Source organism: Erpetoichthys calabaricus, chromosome 10 (assembly GCF_900747795.2).
Source record: "Erpetoichthys calabaricus chromosome 10, fErpCal1.3, whole genome shotgun sequence".
NCBI classification, from domain to species: Eukaryota; Metazoa; Chordata; class Cladistia; order Polypteriformes; family Polypteridae; genus Erpetoichthys; species Erpetoichthys calabaricus.
Window position 1 is genome coordinate 141254659 of NC_041403.2, and position 18427 is coordinate 141273085.

General features: G+C 36.5%; 1 protein-coding gene across 2 annotated transcripts in view; it reads left to right on the forward strand.

Moving 5' to 3' along the window:
* The window catches only part of cpne1 (copine I), a 62847-nt gene that overhangs the window by 35989 nt on the left and 8431 nt on the right, over positions 1-18427 (forward strand). Inside the window, exons 7-11 of one of the 2 annotated variants that reach the window (XM_028812003.2) lie at positions 2302-2391; positions 4230-4325; positions 10721-10807; positions 12013-12072; positions 12493-12626. In XM_028812003.2, the coding sequence (XP_028667836.2) occupies positions 2302-2391; positions 4230-4325; positions 10721-10807; positions 12013-12072; positions 12493-12626 (467 nt within the window). Of the gene's footprint in view, positions 1-2301; positions 2392-4229; positions 4326-4393; positions 4493-10720; positions 10808-12012; positions 12073-12492; positions 12627-18427 lie in introns of both variants that reach the window. The other variant, XM_028812002.2, reaches the window with a different exon arrangement.

Consider the following 18427-nt stretch of genomic DNA (forward strand, 5'->3'; position numbering starts at 1 on the left):
TTATTGTAATTCCCTACTGGCAGGTGCCCCTTCTAATCTTCTATCTCAACTCCAGCTTATTCAAAACTCAGCTGCAAGAGTCCTTACTCGAACCAGCAGCAGCGAGCACATCACACCCATCCTGCTCCGTCTTCACTGGCTCCCGGTGTCTTACAGAATCGAATGTAAAATCCTACTATTAACCTACAAAGCCTTTGCACCAAACTACATCAGTGACCTTTTCCATAACTATGTGCCTGCCCGCCCACTAAGGTCCTCTGATTCTGGCAATCTTGTTGTGCCCCACACTAATCTACACTCCATGGGTGACAGGTCCTTCAGCTGTATAGCGCCCAGACTCTGGAATGACCTACCGAAATTAATCAGGTCAGCTGACTCCATAAATTCTTTTAAAAAAACAACTCAAAACTCATCTGTTCAGGAAGGCTAATAGCTCTACTTGACTTTATTACCCTTCTCTCAGTTTACATGAGCATCTTGATAGAGAGGTAATCTGTGTGTGTGTGCGAGACCATCAATTATGTTGTCTGTTAGGCTTTTTCTTTGAATTCACTGTCGTAATCTTCTTTATTTATTTATCTGGTTTGTACAACGCTATATACTGTATACCCTGCCGTTCTTTCCTATATTCTGTAAGTGCCTTGAGCATGGGAAAGGCGCTATGCAAATAAAATGTATTATTATTATTAGACAGTGGTAGGGATTTTCTGTCTTGTAATATGACATCGACTTAAGGGCACTTCATAAAATACTGCAGGTGACCTAAGTGCAATTGTGAATGCACTTAACTTGTCCCATAGCTCTCTGCTCCATCTTATGGACAGAAAATAAATAGAATTTCAAGGCAGTGCTGACCTTGTGACATCCTGGAAGATGCAAACTAATAGCACAAGCTCTGTTACATTTTATCTGTACATCAACTGCTAGTGCTTTTTATCCATACTTAAACATATTGATATTGTCAGTTAGTTGGGTTGTTTTTCTCAAAAAAATCTTTGTGATACCTTTTCTCAATTGTTAAATCCAAGATTTTGAAATGAATGGGCTCTTTATCAGTTTTTAATAGTTCTTCAAATAATAACTTAATTCTGTTATTAGCCCAGCCTTTTAGTGCTGCTATAAACACGAGACATACACAGATAAAGGGTTGGGGCAGCCACCCGTATATTCTGGTATCCTGGCTGCAAAAGTCGTTTGTTGCAAATAAATAGCACTGGTGTGCAAACAATCGAGTCCAAAACAAGACTGAGGAATAAGGACAAAGGGCAGGGTTTTAAAGGGGGAGACAGGAAGTGAGGTCATAAGGATCAGGGATGTGTTCGTTCTCCATTGGTTCGGAGCCGGACGTGACGTCAGAGGAGCCGGAGCCAGTAAGGACTCCTTCCATTGGTTCGGTCCTGGAAATGATGCCATGAGAGTCAGGTGGAATCTCCCGGGAATGGTCTGCAGGCAAGAAAGAAAAAGAGTCCGTGCACTCTGCCACCTCCCGGCATCTCTCAGAACTGCCGTCACTCAAGCCCTTTAGCTGCCTCCCATGCGCACATGTGTGACAGTGCATAAAGAAGTGCCTTTTAATCAAGCTCCTACTTCATAACTGAATTTCATTATAGTGTATTAATAATGATATACAAGAAGACATTACTTGTAGCAACCAACAAAGCCAAGTTCTTTCTTGATCTAATTCATGAGATTCAGCTTTTAATTTCTGCTTATTATTGCTCAAATATCCTATATGTGTCATCTGAATGTTGTGATGGTGTCATACTCTTTTACTCAAAACAAAGCTGAAGTGTGTAATCGAACAACAAGTTAATATTCAATTTGCCTAAGTTATAGTACACTTCCCACTGAAAGCTTGAGATCTAACATGGTTTATTGCGTCTTAAGCATGACTAATTTTATTGTTCTTTGATACAATGACTTTTGTTTTACAAATTATGCAAATTACCTTGTATTTTCTTAACTTGTTCCCATACTCTGTGTTTTACCTTTGTCTTTTTTAAGTTTGTTGCTTTCTGCTGTACCTTGTCCTCATTTGTACTTTGTAATAATGATTCACTTAATAAAATTTAGATTGGTAATTTTTTATATAGTGTTTTTTAATGATCCCCACATTACACTTTTATATGCAAGAATTTTCTCCTAATGTGACTAACCATCCAGGGAAGAGGTAGTCTAAAACTCTGGGCTTTTGCTTGACTACGTACCTTACTGTGTGAATTAACTTTTTTGTTCACTCAGTGACTTGACAAACAAAACACATGCTTCTGCACTTTTGACTCTTTCTGTTTATTCATGAAGGTGATCAAAAACAATCTTAATCCTTGTTGGAAGCCTTTCTCTGTTTCACTTCAAACCTTCTGCAACAGTGACTTGAATAAACCAATCAAGGTAGGTTGTTAATTTTTTAATACTGGTAAATTGTTGTGACTTTTATTTTTCTGTCCTTGGCTATGTGATCTTTACTTACTTTTATATAAAAAGACTAGTTCCCAAAGAATACTTTGTCTCTAAAGTTTTACTTAGACTTAATTAAAGATCAAGTGATGTAATTTATTTCCTGAGAAAAGCAAAGAATGTGAATTGTTAAACTTGTGGCAGCTTCTTGTACCTTACTAAAGCTGTACGTTTTTAGCATTGAATTTCTGGTACTGTCATGTGGTCTGAGGACTGATCTTTTATGTAGTGTCCTTGTGATCCTTTCATTTTCTAGTTATCAAAAGGCTACCAAAAAGTTATCAAAGGTAACAGTTGTTTTGTATATGTGCAATTTTATGTGAACATTTAGATTGTATGATTTGAAATAGGTTCACAAGGATTTTTTTAAAATCTTATTTCTGCAGTTTATTATTCCAAGGACTGTTTGAAGCTTATTCCAGTAGAAATAATATAAATACAGTTTAAAGTGTATGTTTTGCTTAAAAAATGAACTAATTGTGTTGTAATTATGTATATAGCACCATTTACCAGAAATATAAAAAAAATAACATTGAAATGAATGTTGTTATTTTGGATACATATTTGGAAACCATAACAAAAGAGACAAACTTTTTGCTGTTTTATAGCAGTAAAACTGTAATATGTATGTTGCCATTTAATACGTTTTTTCCCAGGTGCTCTAGCATGTGCTATGTTGTTGTTCAGATGTTTTGGAAAGCTTAAGTTACAATAAAAAGAGAGCTTTTTTTGATGAAGATATTTTAAATTTTACAAGTAATTATGTGTTAACTTTTTTTAACATACACTAAATAATTATGCACTTGTACTCTCAATGTAAACAATATCTGACTTTAAATGGACCATGTAATTAAATAAGGTATGGTGAAGTTACGTTTAGGTAAATAAAAACAGTTGAAAATGCTGAGATTTTTTTAAAATGTAGTTTTTATTTTTTTTACTGCTGCTTCCTTTTTGCAGTGTATGCAGAATCTAGAATGTATCTGTCCGACTAGAGTGCATACATTCCAAGCTTTTTTTTTTTTTTTTCCTCTGTTCCCTCTTCAGGTAATCAGATTTGCATTAGTGCATCTCTGATGGAACATTACTATAGTGTTTGTATTTTAAATATATATGAATGCATTTAATTTAACTCCATGCTTTGTTTACTCACTAAATGGTAGGTGCTCTTTTTGAAAACTTACTTAAAAAATTCTAATTGGAAAATACAAAGTTGTATAGTATTATTCAAGTTATTCTGGGTGTTAGAAATGAAGTGTGAGTTTGAGTGTACATGCTTTGTAATTTTTTTTTTTTTGTATTCATCAATTTTGTACACCAAATTTATTTTGTATGGGACAGACCTTTGTTTGCAGTATGGAGGTGCTACTTGCTTACTGGATTCTTAATTAAATTCTCTCAGCATTAATTTGTTATTGGTAGATGTTACAGTATGTTCAATCGCTGATAACCCATTTATAAATAATTTGTAGCTTTTGAAAATGTCTTAAACAGGAAGACTATATTTTAAAATTAAGTCTTTTGTAGTTTAGCATGATAGAGTATGAAATTTACACTGTGGATTAAAAAGCGCAAAAGACCCCTGACCTTTTAATCTGACCACTCCAAACTAGATAGCTTCAGTCTGTAGATTAGAAAAGTGTTGGTTTTAATCAAAGTTACAGTACAACTCCTTTAAGAAGAATTACCCAGTTTATAACTGAACTTTTCTAACAGCTAAAGGGTTCTTTTTATCTGAACAAGCTGACTATAGTTATCTGTTTTGCTAATAGGTATCATGTTATGATAAGGATGAAGACACCAGTTCTGATTTGATAGGCGAGTTTACGTGCACTACAACACAACTCTTGGATGTGATGAATCGGGCGGTGAGCATGCTTCCTGTTTTGTGCTTTTAAATGCACAATATTCCATCCATCCTTTCTTTTCCTTACAGGTCAAGTGCTATGATCATGATAGTGATGGGTCACACGACCTGATTGGAGTGTTTGACACTAGTATGTCTGAAGTGCAGAAAGCAAGCCAAACCTCGCCGGTGAGATGCAGTTCCATTTATCATTTTTTAAAACAGCTGGTCAATTCAGAGGTTGTTCATTCTCAAGCCAGTTACTATGTTAGTCTAATTGATATTCTTTTTCGTACCGTGCTTGATGATGTATACAACAGTGATTTTTGGAAATATTAAGACATGAAAATTTTAGAACTCACAGGCACAAAATTGGTTACCAGGTCCTAAAACCACAGCAGAACTATAAAAATGTAAATGCTGTAATTTTATAACAAATTCCTTAATCCTAAATTACATAAAGTGTGTTTGATAATGTTATCTTCACACTGCTTTGTATTTGATCCTTGCAGTTCACATTAAGAAAATATATCATGGTTTTATTTTTTTTGCCTACACAGTAGAAATATTTTAATTTCACATTTTTTGGTTTTTAATAAAATCTTTTGTTTTCTGCATGATGGTGATTTAAGAAACATTTCCATTTTTTTCACTAGGCTGAACAGTGAAATGCAGTGTTTAATTCTAATGCTAACAAAACTGGGATTTTGCTTTCAAAATAAAAATTGAAACAAATATTTTCTTTGCATCAACTGATCTTCCTTAAGTAAGAGAATTTTTAAGCCTAGGGCTGCTGTAATTATTCAGTGTAATCTAGTAATTGATGCAAAGAAAAACAATGCTCTTAAACTGTAGAGCCAGGCAAAAAAAGAGGACTGTCAGCATCCCACTTACACTCATTCAAGGCTGTTTTACATTAGAATGCATTTGCAGCGATTTTCAATTGTTGCCTTCATGTACATAACCTTATTAAGCTGGGCACAGTTTTGTGGCATGCTGCTGTGAAGGCCAGTTGTGCCGAAGAATATGGAGTTTTGGTGTTTGGACCTCACAAACAGAAGAGAACCCTGTTTATTTGATGTCTCGTGTTTTATGTGCTACTACAGAATATTAAAAAGAAGAGAGAGCCAAGATTGTGATTGAACTCTCCGTACCTGTTAACTATACAGACAGCACTTGATTGACTGTAATAAAAAAGGGTAAGCAAGACTGTGCTGGAAAATTACAGCAATAGTTGCTAAATTTGACATGCCCAGCCATTTTTCAGTCATGTAAACTAATATGATCTGGTAGTTAGATCAGCAGCTGCAGTCAACAAGTGTGACACATCCAACAACTAGAAGTCACGTAATATGACATTGATTTTAGCTGTCTGTCAATTGTTCTTTTAGTGATGTGAAGCTGATTAGCATGAGAAAATTGTTCTACTGACTAGCGCCAAGATAAGCAGAAATCATGGCATTACTTCAGATAGAATCATTAAATACAGTCTGCTAAATACTCTCGCCAGTTGTGATCTTTATCACTTGCGAGTACACTTAAGTAAAACAACATTTCAGTACACAGCCTAGCTAATTGAACTCAAATAGTTTTTAAATAGTAGGGTAATGATGGAGATCAAGAAGAGGAGGAGTATGAGGGCAAAGCCAAGGATCAAATAGTGAAAGTTGAAAAGGAAAACGTAAAGTGGAGTTCAGCAGGAAAGAGGTAAGACAAGGCACTAGGTGGCAGTGAAGAATTGTCAGATAGCTGGGAGGTATTTCTCCATTGTGCACTATTTTGTTTAATTAAATACTTGAAAGGAAAGTGAAGAGAGAAAAAGTGAAGGGCTGAGATTTATCTGTTGTAGACTTCAAATCATTTAGATGATATCCTTAGAAAAAAAGAATCAGAATATGCGAATGAACTGACATGGCAGAGTTAAAGCACTAGCAAGCCATGAAATTAAATTATTGGCAAGGATTAGTTTCTGATTAAGCAACTGAGTTGGAACAAAAACCTGTAGCCACTCCAGCCCTCCAGGACTGACTTTTCCCACCCCTGGTTTAATGCATTCTTGGAAAGTGAGAGGATGCCTGAGGAGTAGAGAAGTGTATTAGTACCGATTTTTTAAGAATAAGAGTGATGTGCAGAACTGTAGTAACTACAGAAAGATAAAATTGATCATCCAGAGCATGACATTATGGGAAAGGGTAGTGGAAGCTAGGTTAAGAAGGGAGGAGGTGATTAGTGCGCAGCAGTATAGTTATGCCAGGAAAGAGCACTACAAATGGAAATGTTTGGTTCAAGGTTGTTGATGGAAAAGTATAGAGATGGCCAGAAGGAGTTGCATTGTGTCTTTGTTGACCTAGAAGAAAGCATTTGATTGGGTGCCTCATGAGGAGTTGTAGTATTATATGATCATGGAAGTCAGGAGCGGCAGAGAAGTATGTAAGAGTGGTACAGGATATGTATGAGGGAAGTGTGACAGTGGTGAGGTCTGCTGTAGGAGTGATGGATGCATTTAAGGTGGAGGTGGAATCGGCTCTGAGCCCTTTCTTGTTTGCAATGGTGATAGACAGGTTGACAGAGGAGATAGGAGTCCCCGTGGACTATGACGTTTGTGAATGACATTGTGATGTGTAAAGAGAGTAGAGAGCATGTTTTGGAGACCCTGGAGAGGTGGAGATGTGCTCTAGAGAGGAGAGCAATGAATAAATGTGAATGAGACGGAGGCCGGAGGATACAAGGAGTACAGTTGGCAAAGGTGGACGAGTTTACATTCATGGGATCAGCAGTAATGGGGAGTGGGGAAGAGAGGTGAAGAAGAGAGTGCAGGCAGGTTGGAGTGGGGGGGAGAAGTGTGTCAGGAGTGATTTGTGTCAGACGGGTACAAGAAAGCGTGAAAGGGAAGGTCTACAAGGCTGTAATGAGACCAGCTATGTTACATGGGTTGGAGATGATGGCACTGACAAAAAGGCAGGAGACAGAACTGGAGGTGGTCAAATTAAAGATGTTAAGATTTGCATTGGGTGTGACGAGTATGAACAGGATAAGGAATGAGTACATTAGAAAGTCAGCTCAGGTTTGATGGTTTGGAGAAAAAGCCAAAGAAGTGAGATTTTGTTTGATTTGGGCAAGTGCAGAGGAGGGATGCTGAGTATATTGGGAGATGAAAAGAAGGAAGGCCTAAGAGGAGGTTTATGGATGTGGTGAGAGGATATGCAGACGATGGTTGTGATAGAACAAGATATAGAGGATCGGAAAATATGGAAACAGATTATCCGCTGTGTCAACCCCTAATGGGAGCAGCGAGGAGGAGATATACTTTTCTCACACGCATTTTCCCATGTCTTCATTAAAAAAAATGGTTTGAACGATTTCATGTCTTGGATATAAAATTCTAATAAAACCAAATGCATCAAAATCAAGAGTAAGGAAAAAAAATCCCCCAGTTTGTTTCCTTATAGCTACTAGACACTTGCTTTTAATATAGAATTAATATGTACATCTAAAGGACTATTCCAGCCAAGTGTATTTTTTAATGTTCCCATGTGTTTATAGTAATGACTGAGATAAAATTTTAATCCTTGTGTTTTTATGGATAATGGAGATAACAAAGTTCTTGACGCAGTAGGCTTATGTGGGGACCAAAGCTGAACAAAGAACAGATATCAAAGCATCCATGAGAAAAAAATCTTGTATTTAATCACGTCTTAAGATCATGGCATCTCAGAAACATGTACTTTTGCTAAAGTATTGTTAAATAACCTTGTTTTGGAAATTCCTCCCATGAATGTCTGGGGAGGATACTCAAACAAGAAGGAACTGTTGAATTGAAGATCCAGTTCCCCCACTCTTTGGTTGGTTGTGAGTCCTGTGCAGTAACAACTAATGCATTGGTTACATTTCTACGCATGCCATATAGACATTGCAAAGCATGTTCTGGAAGCTGATTACAGTTAGAGGTTAAAAGAAAATTGGGTGAAAGCATAATTAGATTTAAAGTAGGCCTCTTATTTGTGCATATTGGAGATGCTTCAGCAACCAGGAGGTTAGTTCAGCAGTGTACTTTGACATACTAACATTGAAAAACTCAGAAATTCGGCGTTCTAGATTAAAGAGCAATGTTGAGAGATTAAAGAACAATGATGAGTGATTGATCCTGTGTATATATTTCATCCATTCACCTACTGCCCTGTATGGCAACTCTATGGTACTGGCAGGTTTTCTTACTTTTGTCAAAAATATTATAGAATAGTACAGTGATCCCTTCCAGAACCCCCCGCGAAAGGTGAAAATCCGCGAAGTAGAAACCATATGTTTATATGGTTATTTTTATATTGTCATGCTTTTTTCACAGATTTGCACAGAAACACAAGAGGATGTAGAGAGACAGGAACTTTATTCAAACACTGCAAACAAACATTTGTTTCTTTTTCAAAAGTTTAAACGTGTTCCATGACAAGACAGAGATGACAGTTCCGTCTCACAATTAAAAGAATGCAAACATATCTTCCACTTCAAAGGAGTGCGTGTCAGGAACAGAGAACGTCAGTGAGAGAGTGAGAGAAAAGCAAACAATCAGAAATCAATAGGTGCTTTTTGGGCTTTTAAGTATGCGAAGCACCATGCGGGAAGCATGTCGCTTGACAAAGCAGCTGCAAAAAAGCCCAGCAAGGAAGGGAGCAAGAAGCAAGAAGGTAGTCTTTCAGCATTTTTTTAGATGAGTGTCCGTATCCTCTAGGGGTGCAAACAGCCCCCCCTGCTCACACCCCCTCCATCAGGAGCAGTGAATGTCAGAGCAAGAGAGAGAGAGAAAAGCAAACAATCAAAAATCAATAGGTGCTTTTTGGGCTTTTAAGTATGTGAAGGGAAGCATGTTGCTTGACAAAGCAACCACAAGTAAGCCCAGCAAGGAAGGGAGCAATGAGAAGGTAGTCTTTCAACGTTTTTTGAGGAGCGGCCGTATCCTCTAGGGGTGTGAACAACCCCCGTGCTCACAATATATTTGAGGAGTTTTATTTTATATGTAATACGTGCTCTAATTGGGTAGCTTCTCAGCCATCTGCTAATAGCGTCCCTTGTATGAAATGAGCTGGGCAAACCAACTGAGGAAGCATGTACCAGAAATTAAAAGACCCATTCATTGTCCACTGAAACCCACGAACCAGCAAAAAATCAGTGAAATATATTTAAATATGCTTACATATAAAATCCGCGATAGTGAAGCCGCGAAAGTCGAAGTGCGATATAGCGAGGGATTACTGTACATCACATCCAGATGGGATGGCCCCATGACAATACTTGCAAACATTGTAGGAAATAATAATAAAAAAAAAACTTTAGTTTTTAGGATGATTAGTGTTTTTTTCCCTTTTACATGTCAAAAAAGCCTGTGAAGTACATGTTTTTCCTGTTTGGTATCCTGCATTAATGGCATTACAGGTTGCTTAGACATCCCCTACTTTTAAAGCAATGTAAAAAAATCTAGAGTTCTTTACTGTTGGTTAATACATTTTTTGTTAGCATTATACAGCATTATACAGTATGTTTTCACAGCAATATAGTGTTTTATTATGATAGTACTTTATATAATGAAATTTATTAGGTAATATTTTTGCTATTAAATGGCAGATTATAAAGAAGAAAACTTATTTGGTATTTTCTATTTTGGAATTTAATCAGCAATTTTTTTTTTTTTTTTTTTTTTTTTTTTTTTTTTTTTAAGCCAAGTTCTGTCTGAGCAAATAAGAAAGCTGGTTCACTGTTTCCTATCTAAAATAAATCCCAATTTATACAAATGTATAATCGCTGCATTTGACTGGGCATGCTACATATTTGGGGAGTATTTTAAAGATTGCTATAGATCAGTTATGGATGGTAATTGGTCCCATTTGTGTTCTCTATGGTGATGGTGGTATGGGATTTTTAAGCCCCTTTCTGCACTTCAACATGAATTCCAAGTGTGTCTTTCACCGCCTGCATGAAAATATCTGCTGCTTATAAAAAAAGTTGATCTGTAAAGTGTCTCATTTCAGAAATGCTTTGAATAAAAATGGTTGTTTACAGTATATTATGTAATATGGTTGTGAGTTTGGTAAATTCTTAAGATTTGTTAACCTTATCAGTAATTTAATGGGAACAATTTCCATTTTTTTCTCTTTTGCGGAAAAAAAAACACTACTAAAGTAATATATAAAGGATATGTTAAGTGATTACCAATTAACCTTTTCAGGTACAGGTTTAGGATTCAAGTTTTCTATCAGCATTGAGTTTTCTCCATTTTTATTTGTTTGATTTGAAAGTGACCCATGGCTTAAGCTTTGTTTTCTTTTACATTTTTGACCTGCAAATCAGTAAGCTAACTTAATTTGGTTTTACCCTGGAAGTTAGTTTTAAGATCTTGTTCTTTTATTTTTGTCTGTCTTTATAAAGGTTGAATATGACTGTATTCATCCAGAAAAGAAACAAAAAAAGAAAAACTACAAAAACTCAGGGGTTGTGAAGATCAAGTCTTGTAAGGTCTGTTAGATCTGAATTCAAGAAATTGGGGAAAATTGGGTCATACAGTGCTTAGCAAAATAAAATGAATGAATAGAATATTTAGCATGTAAAAGTTATATTCTTTTTTTTTTTTGCTTCGTAGCATTCATTCTTCGTAAAATGTTAATCAGGTACAGTGGAACCTCAGGTCACAACCGTAATTCGTTCCAAAACTCTGGTCGCAACCCGATTTGGTCGTGACCCGAAGCAATTTACGCCATAGGATTGTATGTAAATACAATTAATCCGATCCGGACCGTACAAGCTGAATATAAATATATATTTTTTTAAGATTTTTAAGCACAAAAATATTAATTATACCATAGAATGCACAGTGTAATAGTAAACTAAATATAAAAATATTGAATAACACTGAGAAAACCTTGAACAGAGAAAACAAACATTGCAAGAGTTCACGCTAATAGCCTTACAAACCGATCGCTGCAAACACTTTTTTTTTTAATGAGTTTTAAGCACAGGGAAAAAAAATTAACATTTGAAAAATCCGTAATTCATACAAAAACTAACTATAAACAACCAAGAAAACTAACCTTGCATGAGTCGAGTTCTGGCATGAAGGAGGTGAGAAGGAACTGGGTGGAGAGGAGATTAGTTTTGAGGTAAAGTCCCACTGCTCGATGCATGTCTGACCGAGAACAATGTATTGAACAGGTACAGGGAGAGACTGAGCACGTGCGTAAATCACTGGCGCGTACGAACCGGAAGGGAAACGAAATAGAGCGCAAAGAGTTCACAGTGAATGCACAGGGAGAGACTGAACACGTGCGGAAATCATCGGCGCGTACGAACAGGAAGGGAAACTGGCTTGTTCGTCACCCGAGTATGTGGTCGTGAACAAATGCAAAAGTTTGGCGAACTTTTTGGTCGTAACCCGATTTGTACGTGTTCAGAGACGTTCGTGACCCGAGATTCCACTTTATTTGCTTATCTGGTTATGTGTCATGAAAACACAAATATACATTTTAAACAGTATTTTAAACAGATTATTTATTGTGTAGTAGTAACAGAGTTATCTGCAAGATGTTTTGTATATCTTTGAATGATGCTGGTGTTCATTTGCCTTATAACTGCCTCATCTTCATAACGGCATATTGTTGTCTAATTTAGAAAAAGTCTTTTGTTTGGTTTTTACATTAGGTGATCTCTTTTTCATTCCATGACAGATTGAAGCAGAGTACTCATTCCTGGATTATATCATGGGAGGCTGCCAGATAAATTTTACAGTAATTTTTTTTACTTTTTGTGTTTAGTTCATAAGTTAATATTTACTTCATATAGTACAGTTTCTAGGAAGCAGTGAAAAAGTTTATTTTTCACAGTAATTGAGTGCAGTATAAGATGAAAGACCTTGGATAAACTCTAAAGTGGTTATGAATGAAGATACTGTACACGAGCCTTTATAAAGTAGTGAATTTAATGCTCTTGAGGTGAAAAGGTAGATTGGAGTCTGATGTGAAAGCACACTAATATGTACAGAGCAATACAATGACCTAATAAACTGATCAGTATGTAGAAAGGGAATTTATACTTGAAATAAGGTAGCTAGCTTGCGGTTACTGATAAGCCTTGCATTCAGTAGCCAGTTTGATGTATGTTTTGTTATATTGTTTTTCAGCTACTTAGCTTGCAATATTTCAATTTAGGTTGGCATTGACTTTACTGGGTCTAATGGAGATCCTCGGTCCCCTGATTCTCTTCATTACATGAGCCCCAATGGGCTGAACCAATATCTTTCAGCCATCTGGTCTGTGGGGCAGGTGATTCAAGATTATGACACGTAAGAATGTTGTTCTTTTCTCAGAAATGTATTTTCTTTATTACAAAGACATTTTCCCAATGTATCCTGAAAACATTTTAGTATACATTTTTATAACTTTGTGTACATAGTAACTGCTCCAAAAGAAATTGTATTCAGTGTAAAATACTATATTAAATCTGCTTCACATGTTGGCGTTTTCCAGCAGGGAAGCAGATTGTGAAGCAGCGATCAAAAGGAGGTATTTCAGCAGCTGTCTGGAAGAACTTTACATGTCTTTATATTGTTCCTATTCCATAATTAAGTGATTTACTTTATCTCTAGTATTGTTTATTTTTTAAATAATTTTTTGAGTTCCTATATTGTGCCAAAAGTAAACAAAGTGAACAAAACTCAAATCAGTTTGTTACCATTCACCACCCTGTTTCTTTATAGTAACAAATGCACACCAAGCTTCCAAGCTTCATACCTGGAACTATTGAGTGTGAATGTTATTAGCCTAAACATTAGTAATTTCTAAGTAGCCTTATGTCACAGTAGATGAATGAAGTAGCTGTATATTTTTATTTTTACCTTCTATTTTATCTGCAATCATGGTAGGAGGATTACCAGATTATTAAGTATTAAACATTAAATGTTTATTCTTTCTTTAAACATGCTATCCAAAATGATTAGTGTAACTGCACTTTGTGAAGTACCTAGCTATACTGTAAGTACAGTTCCAGAATCCTCCATGGATATTGAAATCTGCAGATGCTCAAGTTCCTTGTATAAGATTTGAAATCGTGACTCTGACTCACCTAAACTTTGGATATGTCATGTTGATGACTTAACTGCCATATTAAAAAGTGGCCAGCTGAATGATTTCCACAACCACATCAACGCAATATTACCTGTAATCCATTTCACTGTGGGAAAAAGAAATAAACCAACACATCAATTTCCTGGATATCTCCATTGAAAGAGGTAACAACGTCACCCTGATTACAGTTGTTTCTCGCAAGGAATGTTATGCAGACAAAGTATCACACTTTGCTAGCAATCACCCATCATTGCATAAATGGCACTGTGATAAGACACTATTCAGAAGTTCACTCCCATTGTAACACCAAGGAGACTAAAAAGAATGAAAGACAGTCTTTTTCAGCTGTTCATATCCAGCGGCTACCCAAAAACATTAATCAAACATTGCTTATATAGGAGATGACAGAGACCCAAACAAACAATCGACTCTAACCAGAACCTGCCACACATTCCCTTTTCATCACGTGGTATTAGAAGATACAGCACGTATCCTTTCCAGATCAGTCATCAAAATAGCACACAAGCCTACAAACCAAGTTTTATCACAGTTTTACCTTTTTAGCTATTTCTATACTAGTTCTGATCTTACTTGGAAATTCAGTTTAGATTTAGTTTTCCTTCATCATGTATTTTTAGTTTTAATACAGGTTTTCTTTCATAAACACTTTTCTATTTTATATACTGTGTGTATATGTATATATAAAAATATAATACGTGCTCGCCTCGCTTGTGTATTAGCGGCAGGGGGAAGAGTAAAAGGGATACGGTTTTGCCGATGTGCTTTCCTCGTTCTGTATTAGTTGGTAAGCGACTCTCTCTTCAGAGGTTTCATTTTGCTGATGCGCTGGCCTCACTTGCATATCTTCGGAGGTGGAGCCCTTACCCTGACTCCACCTCTCACTTCCGGGCCAGACAGATGCTCACACTTCCATGCATAGACTTTTTTTAAATATATAAGGTTTGAGGGTTTTATACTCTAAATGTCTACAGCACACAGCATATCATGCTCCAAGACAATGTGCTTAGAATTAATGGCTTCAGTATTGTATTTGTGATTTTCCCCTTGAGATTAATAAAGTATCTATCTATCTATTCAAAAATTATCCACAAACTGTCAAAAATACGTCACTGGATGCACGAGGCATTCTCTATCGAAGAAGAAACAATCGATTTTTGCTACTACTGTATGTATGTGCCAGAAACGGGGAATGATAAAGTTACTTTTGTCAGCAACCCTTCTCCATATATACAGGCTAAAGCTATGGTCGTTGGTTCATTTGCCGCCTCGGTTTTGTGTGTTTGTGGTCTAAATCGGGGACCAGAATTTTTCCTAGCAGCATTTAGTTAAAATCCGTGGTCAATAAGACCTGGCTGTAACACTAATCCATCAAAGGGGACCCTCTGTTTACTTCATCTGCAAGTCTTCAGTGTGGCATAAAGCCCATGGAGATATGGGAAAAACGTGACCGTTTCATGTGAGCCTGAAGTTATTCGCTTCCAAAAAGCTTCTTATTTACACAATTTGTGCAAAGCAGGTACGTATTCATATTCTGCAGCATAAAAAGATATTAATGTGTGTCACTAAAATGGACCCTTTATTTGAAAAAAGAAATTGGTTTTCCACATTTTCTACCTGATCGGATACAAAGGAGTTGCATCAAATTGGACCAACTTAATGTTCAAAGTTTTGACACAACACAGGTGCCTTTATTAAAGGGCAGTTCAGTTTTTTCCCAGCTGAATGACAAACTTTGCACACTGTCATGTCTAATGAGTAAGATGTACTTTTGATTTTTAATGGACACAGTAAAACGTTAGGTGATGTTGGGCAGCCCCCATTTTCATGGCTTTGTGACAAGACAGATGCCTTTTGTTATATATGATTTGGATACATGGGTCAAATTGACAGGCAAAGTTGGCACATTCCCATATCTAGTGAATGGAATTAGATGTTTAATGGGCACTGCAGAGGGTTAGATGGCATTGGGCTACACTAGTTTTGAGAAAAGAAAGATGCCTTTGTTAAGTTGCAGTTGAACTTTGGGTTCATGGGTCAAATGGATTGGCAAATTTGTCATATTCCTATACTGTATATCTAATGAACAGATTTCAACGTGATGTTCGACTGGCATTATGCAAAGTTGTGTGTTGTTGACCCACTCAGATTTTCTGAGAAAAGTGAATACCCTTGTTAAAGTGCAGTTGAGTTTTGTTGTCCCATTGCAGTTACATGAGTCAGATTGGCAAACTTGGCAGTGAAGGAAATTAACTGTGATGATTAATGGGCACTGTAAAAGGTTAAATGGTGTTGGACCTCCTTAGTTGTCACAGTTTTAAGAAAATGCAGATGCCTTTGTTAAGTCGCAGTTGAGTTTTGAACAAACCAATGTGACTACCTGTCTCAAATTGACTGGCAAATTTGTCACACTCCCATATTAATGACCAGGATTAACATTGATGTTTAATAGGCGCTGTAGAGAGATGTGCAGCATTTTGACGCCCTTATTTTCATAGCTTTGTGACAAGATCCTTTTTTATGTTGCAGTTGAGATTTGCCTGACCCAAAGTGAGTTCATGGGTCAAATTGTATAGTGCACTTGCCATTATCCAATGAATAGGTTTCACTGTGATGCTCAATTGCCATTGCAAAGGGTTAAATGGCACTGGACCACGCTAATTTTAATAACTTTTTGTAAAATTTCAGTTGAGTTTTTCTTGTCCCAACATGGTTACATGGGTCATACTGATTGGCAAAGTTGTCACACTGTAATCTGATGGATGAGATTTATGTGATATTTAATTGCCATAGACAAAAGAAAAGAAAAGAGCTTTATGTCTCCTGAGAGGATCCAGCTTCCCTGTGACTCTGCCTCTGCTCAGGATAAAAGTGGGTTTAGAAATTGGATGGATGCATGGATAAATACACAAATAAATAAATAAATGAAAATAAAGTATTGTCAAATGTGAAACTATATAAATAATAACATGAAATGCACATATAAATTATTAAAGGGGTCAGGAATCCTCGTTCCTTTATGTCAGTCAGTTGTTTTCAAACCCGCTTAATCCTGAACAGTCCGCCGGAGCCTATCCCAGCCAGCACAGGATGTCAGTCCCCCTTATGTTGAACATACAAAAGCACCTAAGCTACATGTCTTTGCACCGTGGGAGGAAATCTCCGCAGACAAGGGGACAACTTGCAAACTCCCGTATATAATGTTATGTATTTATTGTCATTTTTCAGTTTTTTTTTTTTTTTTTTTTTATCTATTTTTGTCCTAAATATTTCTCCATCATAAGGGTGTAACAATCTAATTCAGTGCTTCCATAGCAAAATCGTGAGGATTTATTTAAAAAGCTTAAAAAGCACAGTGCCATCATGAGGGGGCTGCTTCAGAAGTTTATATTGTGCAAAGCCCCAGATCTTTACATCTGTTTTGTATATATGCATATCCTCCCTGGGGTCATAGTTCTAAGCCACCCCCTCCAACCCCAAATCTATGACCATAATAACAGAAATCTGATGGTTGGGAACATATTCCACAGCATTAAACATCTGGACACTCAGCTAAGATGTTATGTGAAGTTTAAAAAGCATCGCTGTTAATTTCATGCAATTAACAATAAAAAGTGAATGTATGTTGCCATTGTTTAATTTAATTGTGTCGGTTTTATTTTGTTTTTTGCGTTTTGCCCTTTGGAGCCACTGTAAGGGAGCTAAGTATGAAGTTCAATCGCTGTCAGAAATAACTTAAGTATTCTACCTCTTTGGCACATGCGTAGTAACAAAAATCTATTTCTTCCTCGATGGCGAATGTCTTGTGCATCCAGTGATGTATTTTTAACAGTTTGTTCACGCCTGAGAATTGTACTCGTAATTTTTAGAAGTGATCTTACTCCACAGCTTAGGAAGAACAGGGCTCTTGAGCTTAAATCAGTGTGCAGACCCTACCTAGCTGTATTAAGGGAAACAAAGAAAATATATATACTTGCTTATTCAGAAGAGGATCGCCAAAAACCGGGAGCCTATGCTTGCAGCTTTGGGTGCATGGTAGGAAAAATCCCTGAACAGGGTGCCAGCCTATTACAATAATTTAATGCAATATGTATAACATGGCTGATATTAAGAACAAAAAGAGTATGATATTTTAACTATTTAGAGTGAGTGAGAGAGAGATTAAATAGAGGGAGACAAATATTTTAAAACACAATTCTGCCACCGGATTATTTTCATAATACCCAGTATTTTGTGCTGTGAGTGTAAACTAAAAAGAGATGATACAGAATAAATACAAAACCATATTAGTATGTTTAGTTTTTGACCAGTTGGCAGACGCTCTTCACCTACCTACCTGTAATTCAGTAGAGACATTGACAACTGAGGAACTTTACAAGGTTTGTATCACTTTGTTGTTAAACTTTTTAAAGCAAAAGTGATTGGTCAGCAACTATATGCTGACCTTGTATTTTGACCTTGTCAGTCAATCGATCAGTGCCATGTTTATTTTTTTTTTTTCTTTGTTTTTTATCAAAGGATTTTTCTTGTGCAAAGTGGCAGGTGAATTATTGTCAACAAAATGCAGACATATGAGAAATAAACTGAAATGTTAACTCACCCGTGATTTTGGTAAAGGTTTTGTTGACCAGCACATTCCAACTTCAGATGTTTGAATTATATCTTGATATACAAGAAGTGCAAAGAAATGCAGCAGATCGTCATAATGGACATCAGACTCATGCAGCCTGGAATTTATCGTGTGCTGCTGTATTAATTGCTGTGTACAAAAAGTATCATGGGCTTGGTCAGAATTACAGCTAACATTGCCGTCATTTATGAACACACTGAAATTCTGTAATGGATTATCTGTATCTAATACTTCTCTCTTGAGCCCTGAAGATCCAGGGAACAGCAGCTTTGAAAGCTACAGAACACATTCAAAGCAAAATTATCACCTTGGTATTCTTCACTAACGGTTGAACCAATGACCGCCGTTCTCTGGATGAATACTGCATATGCG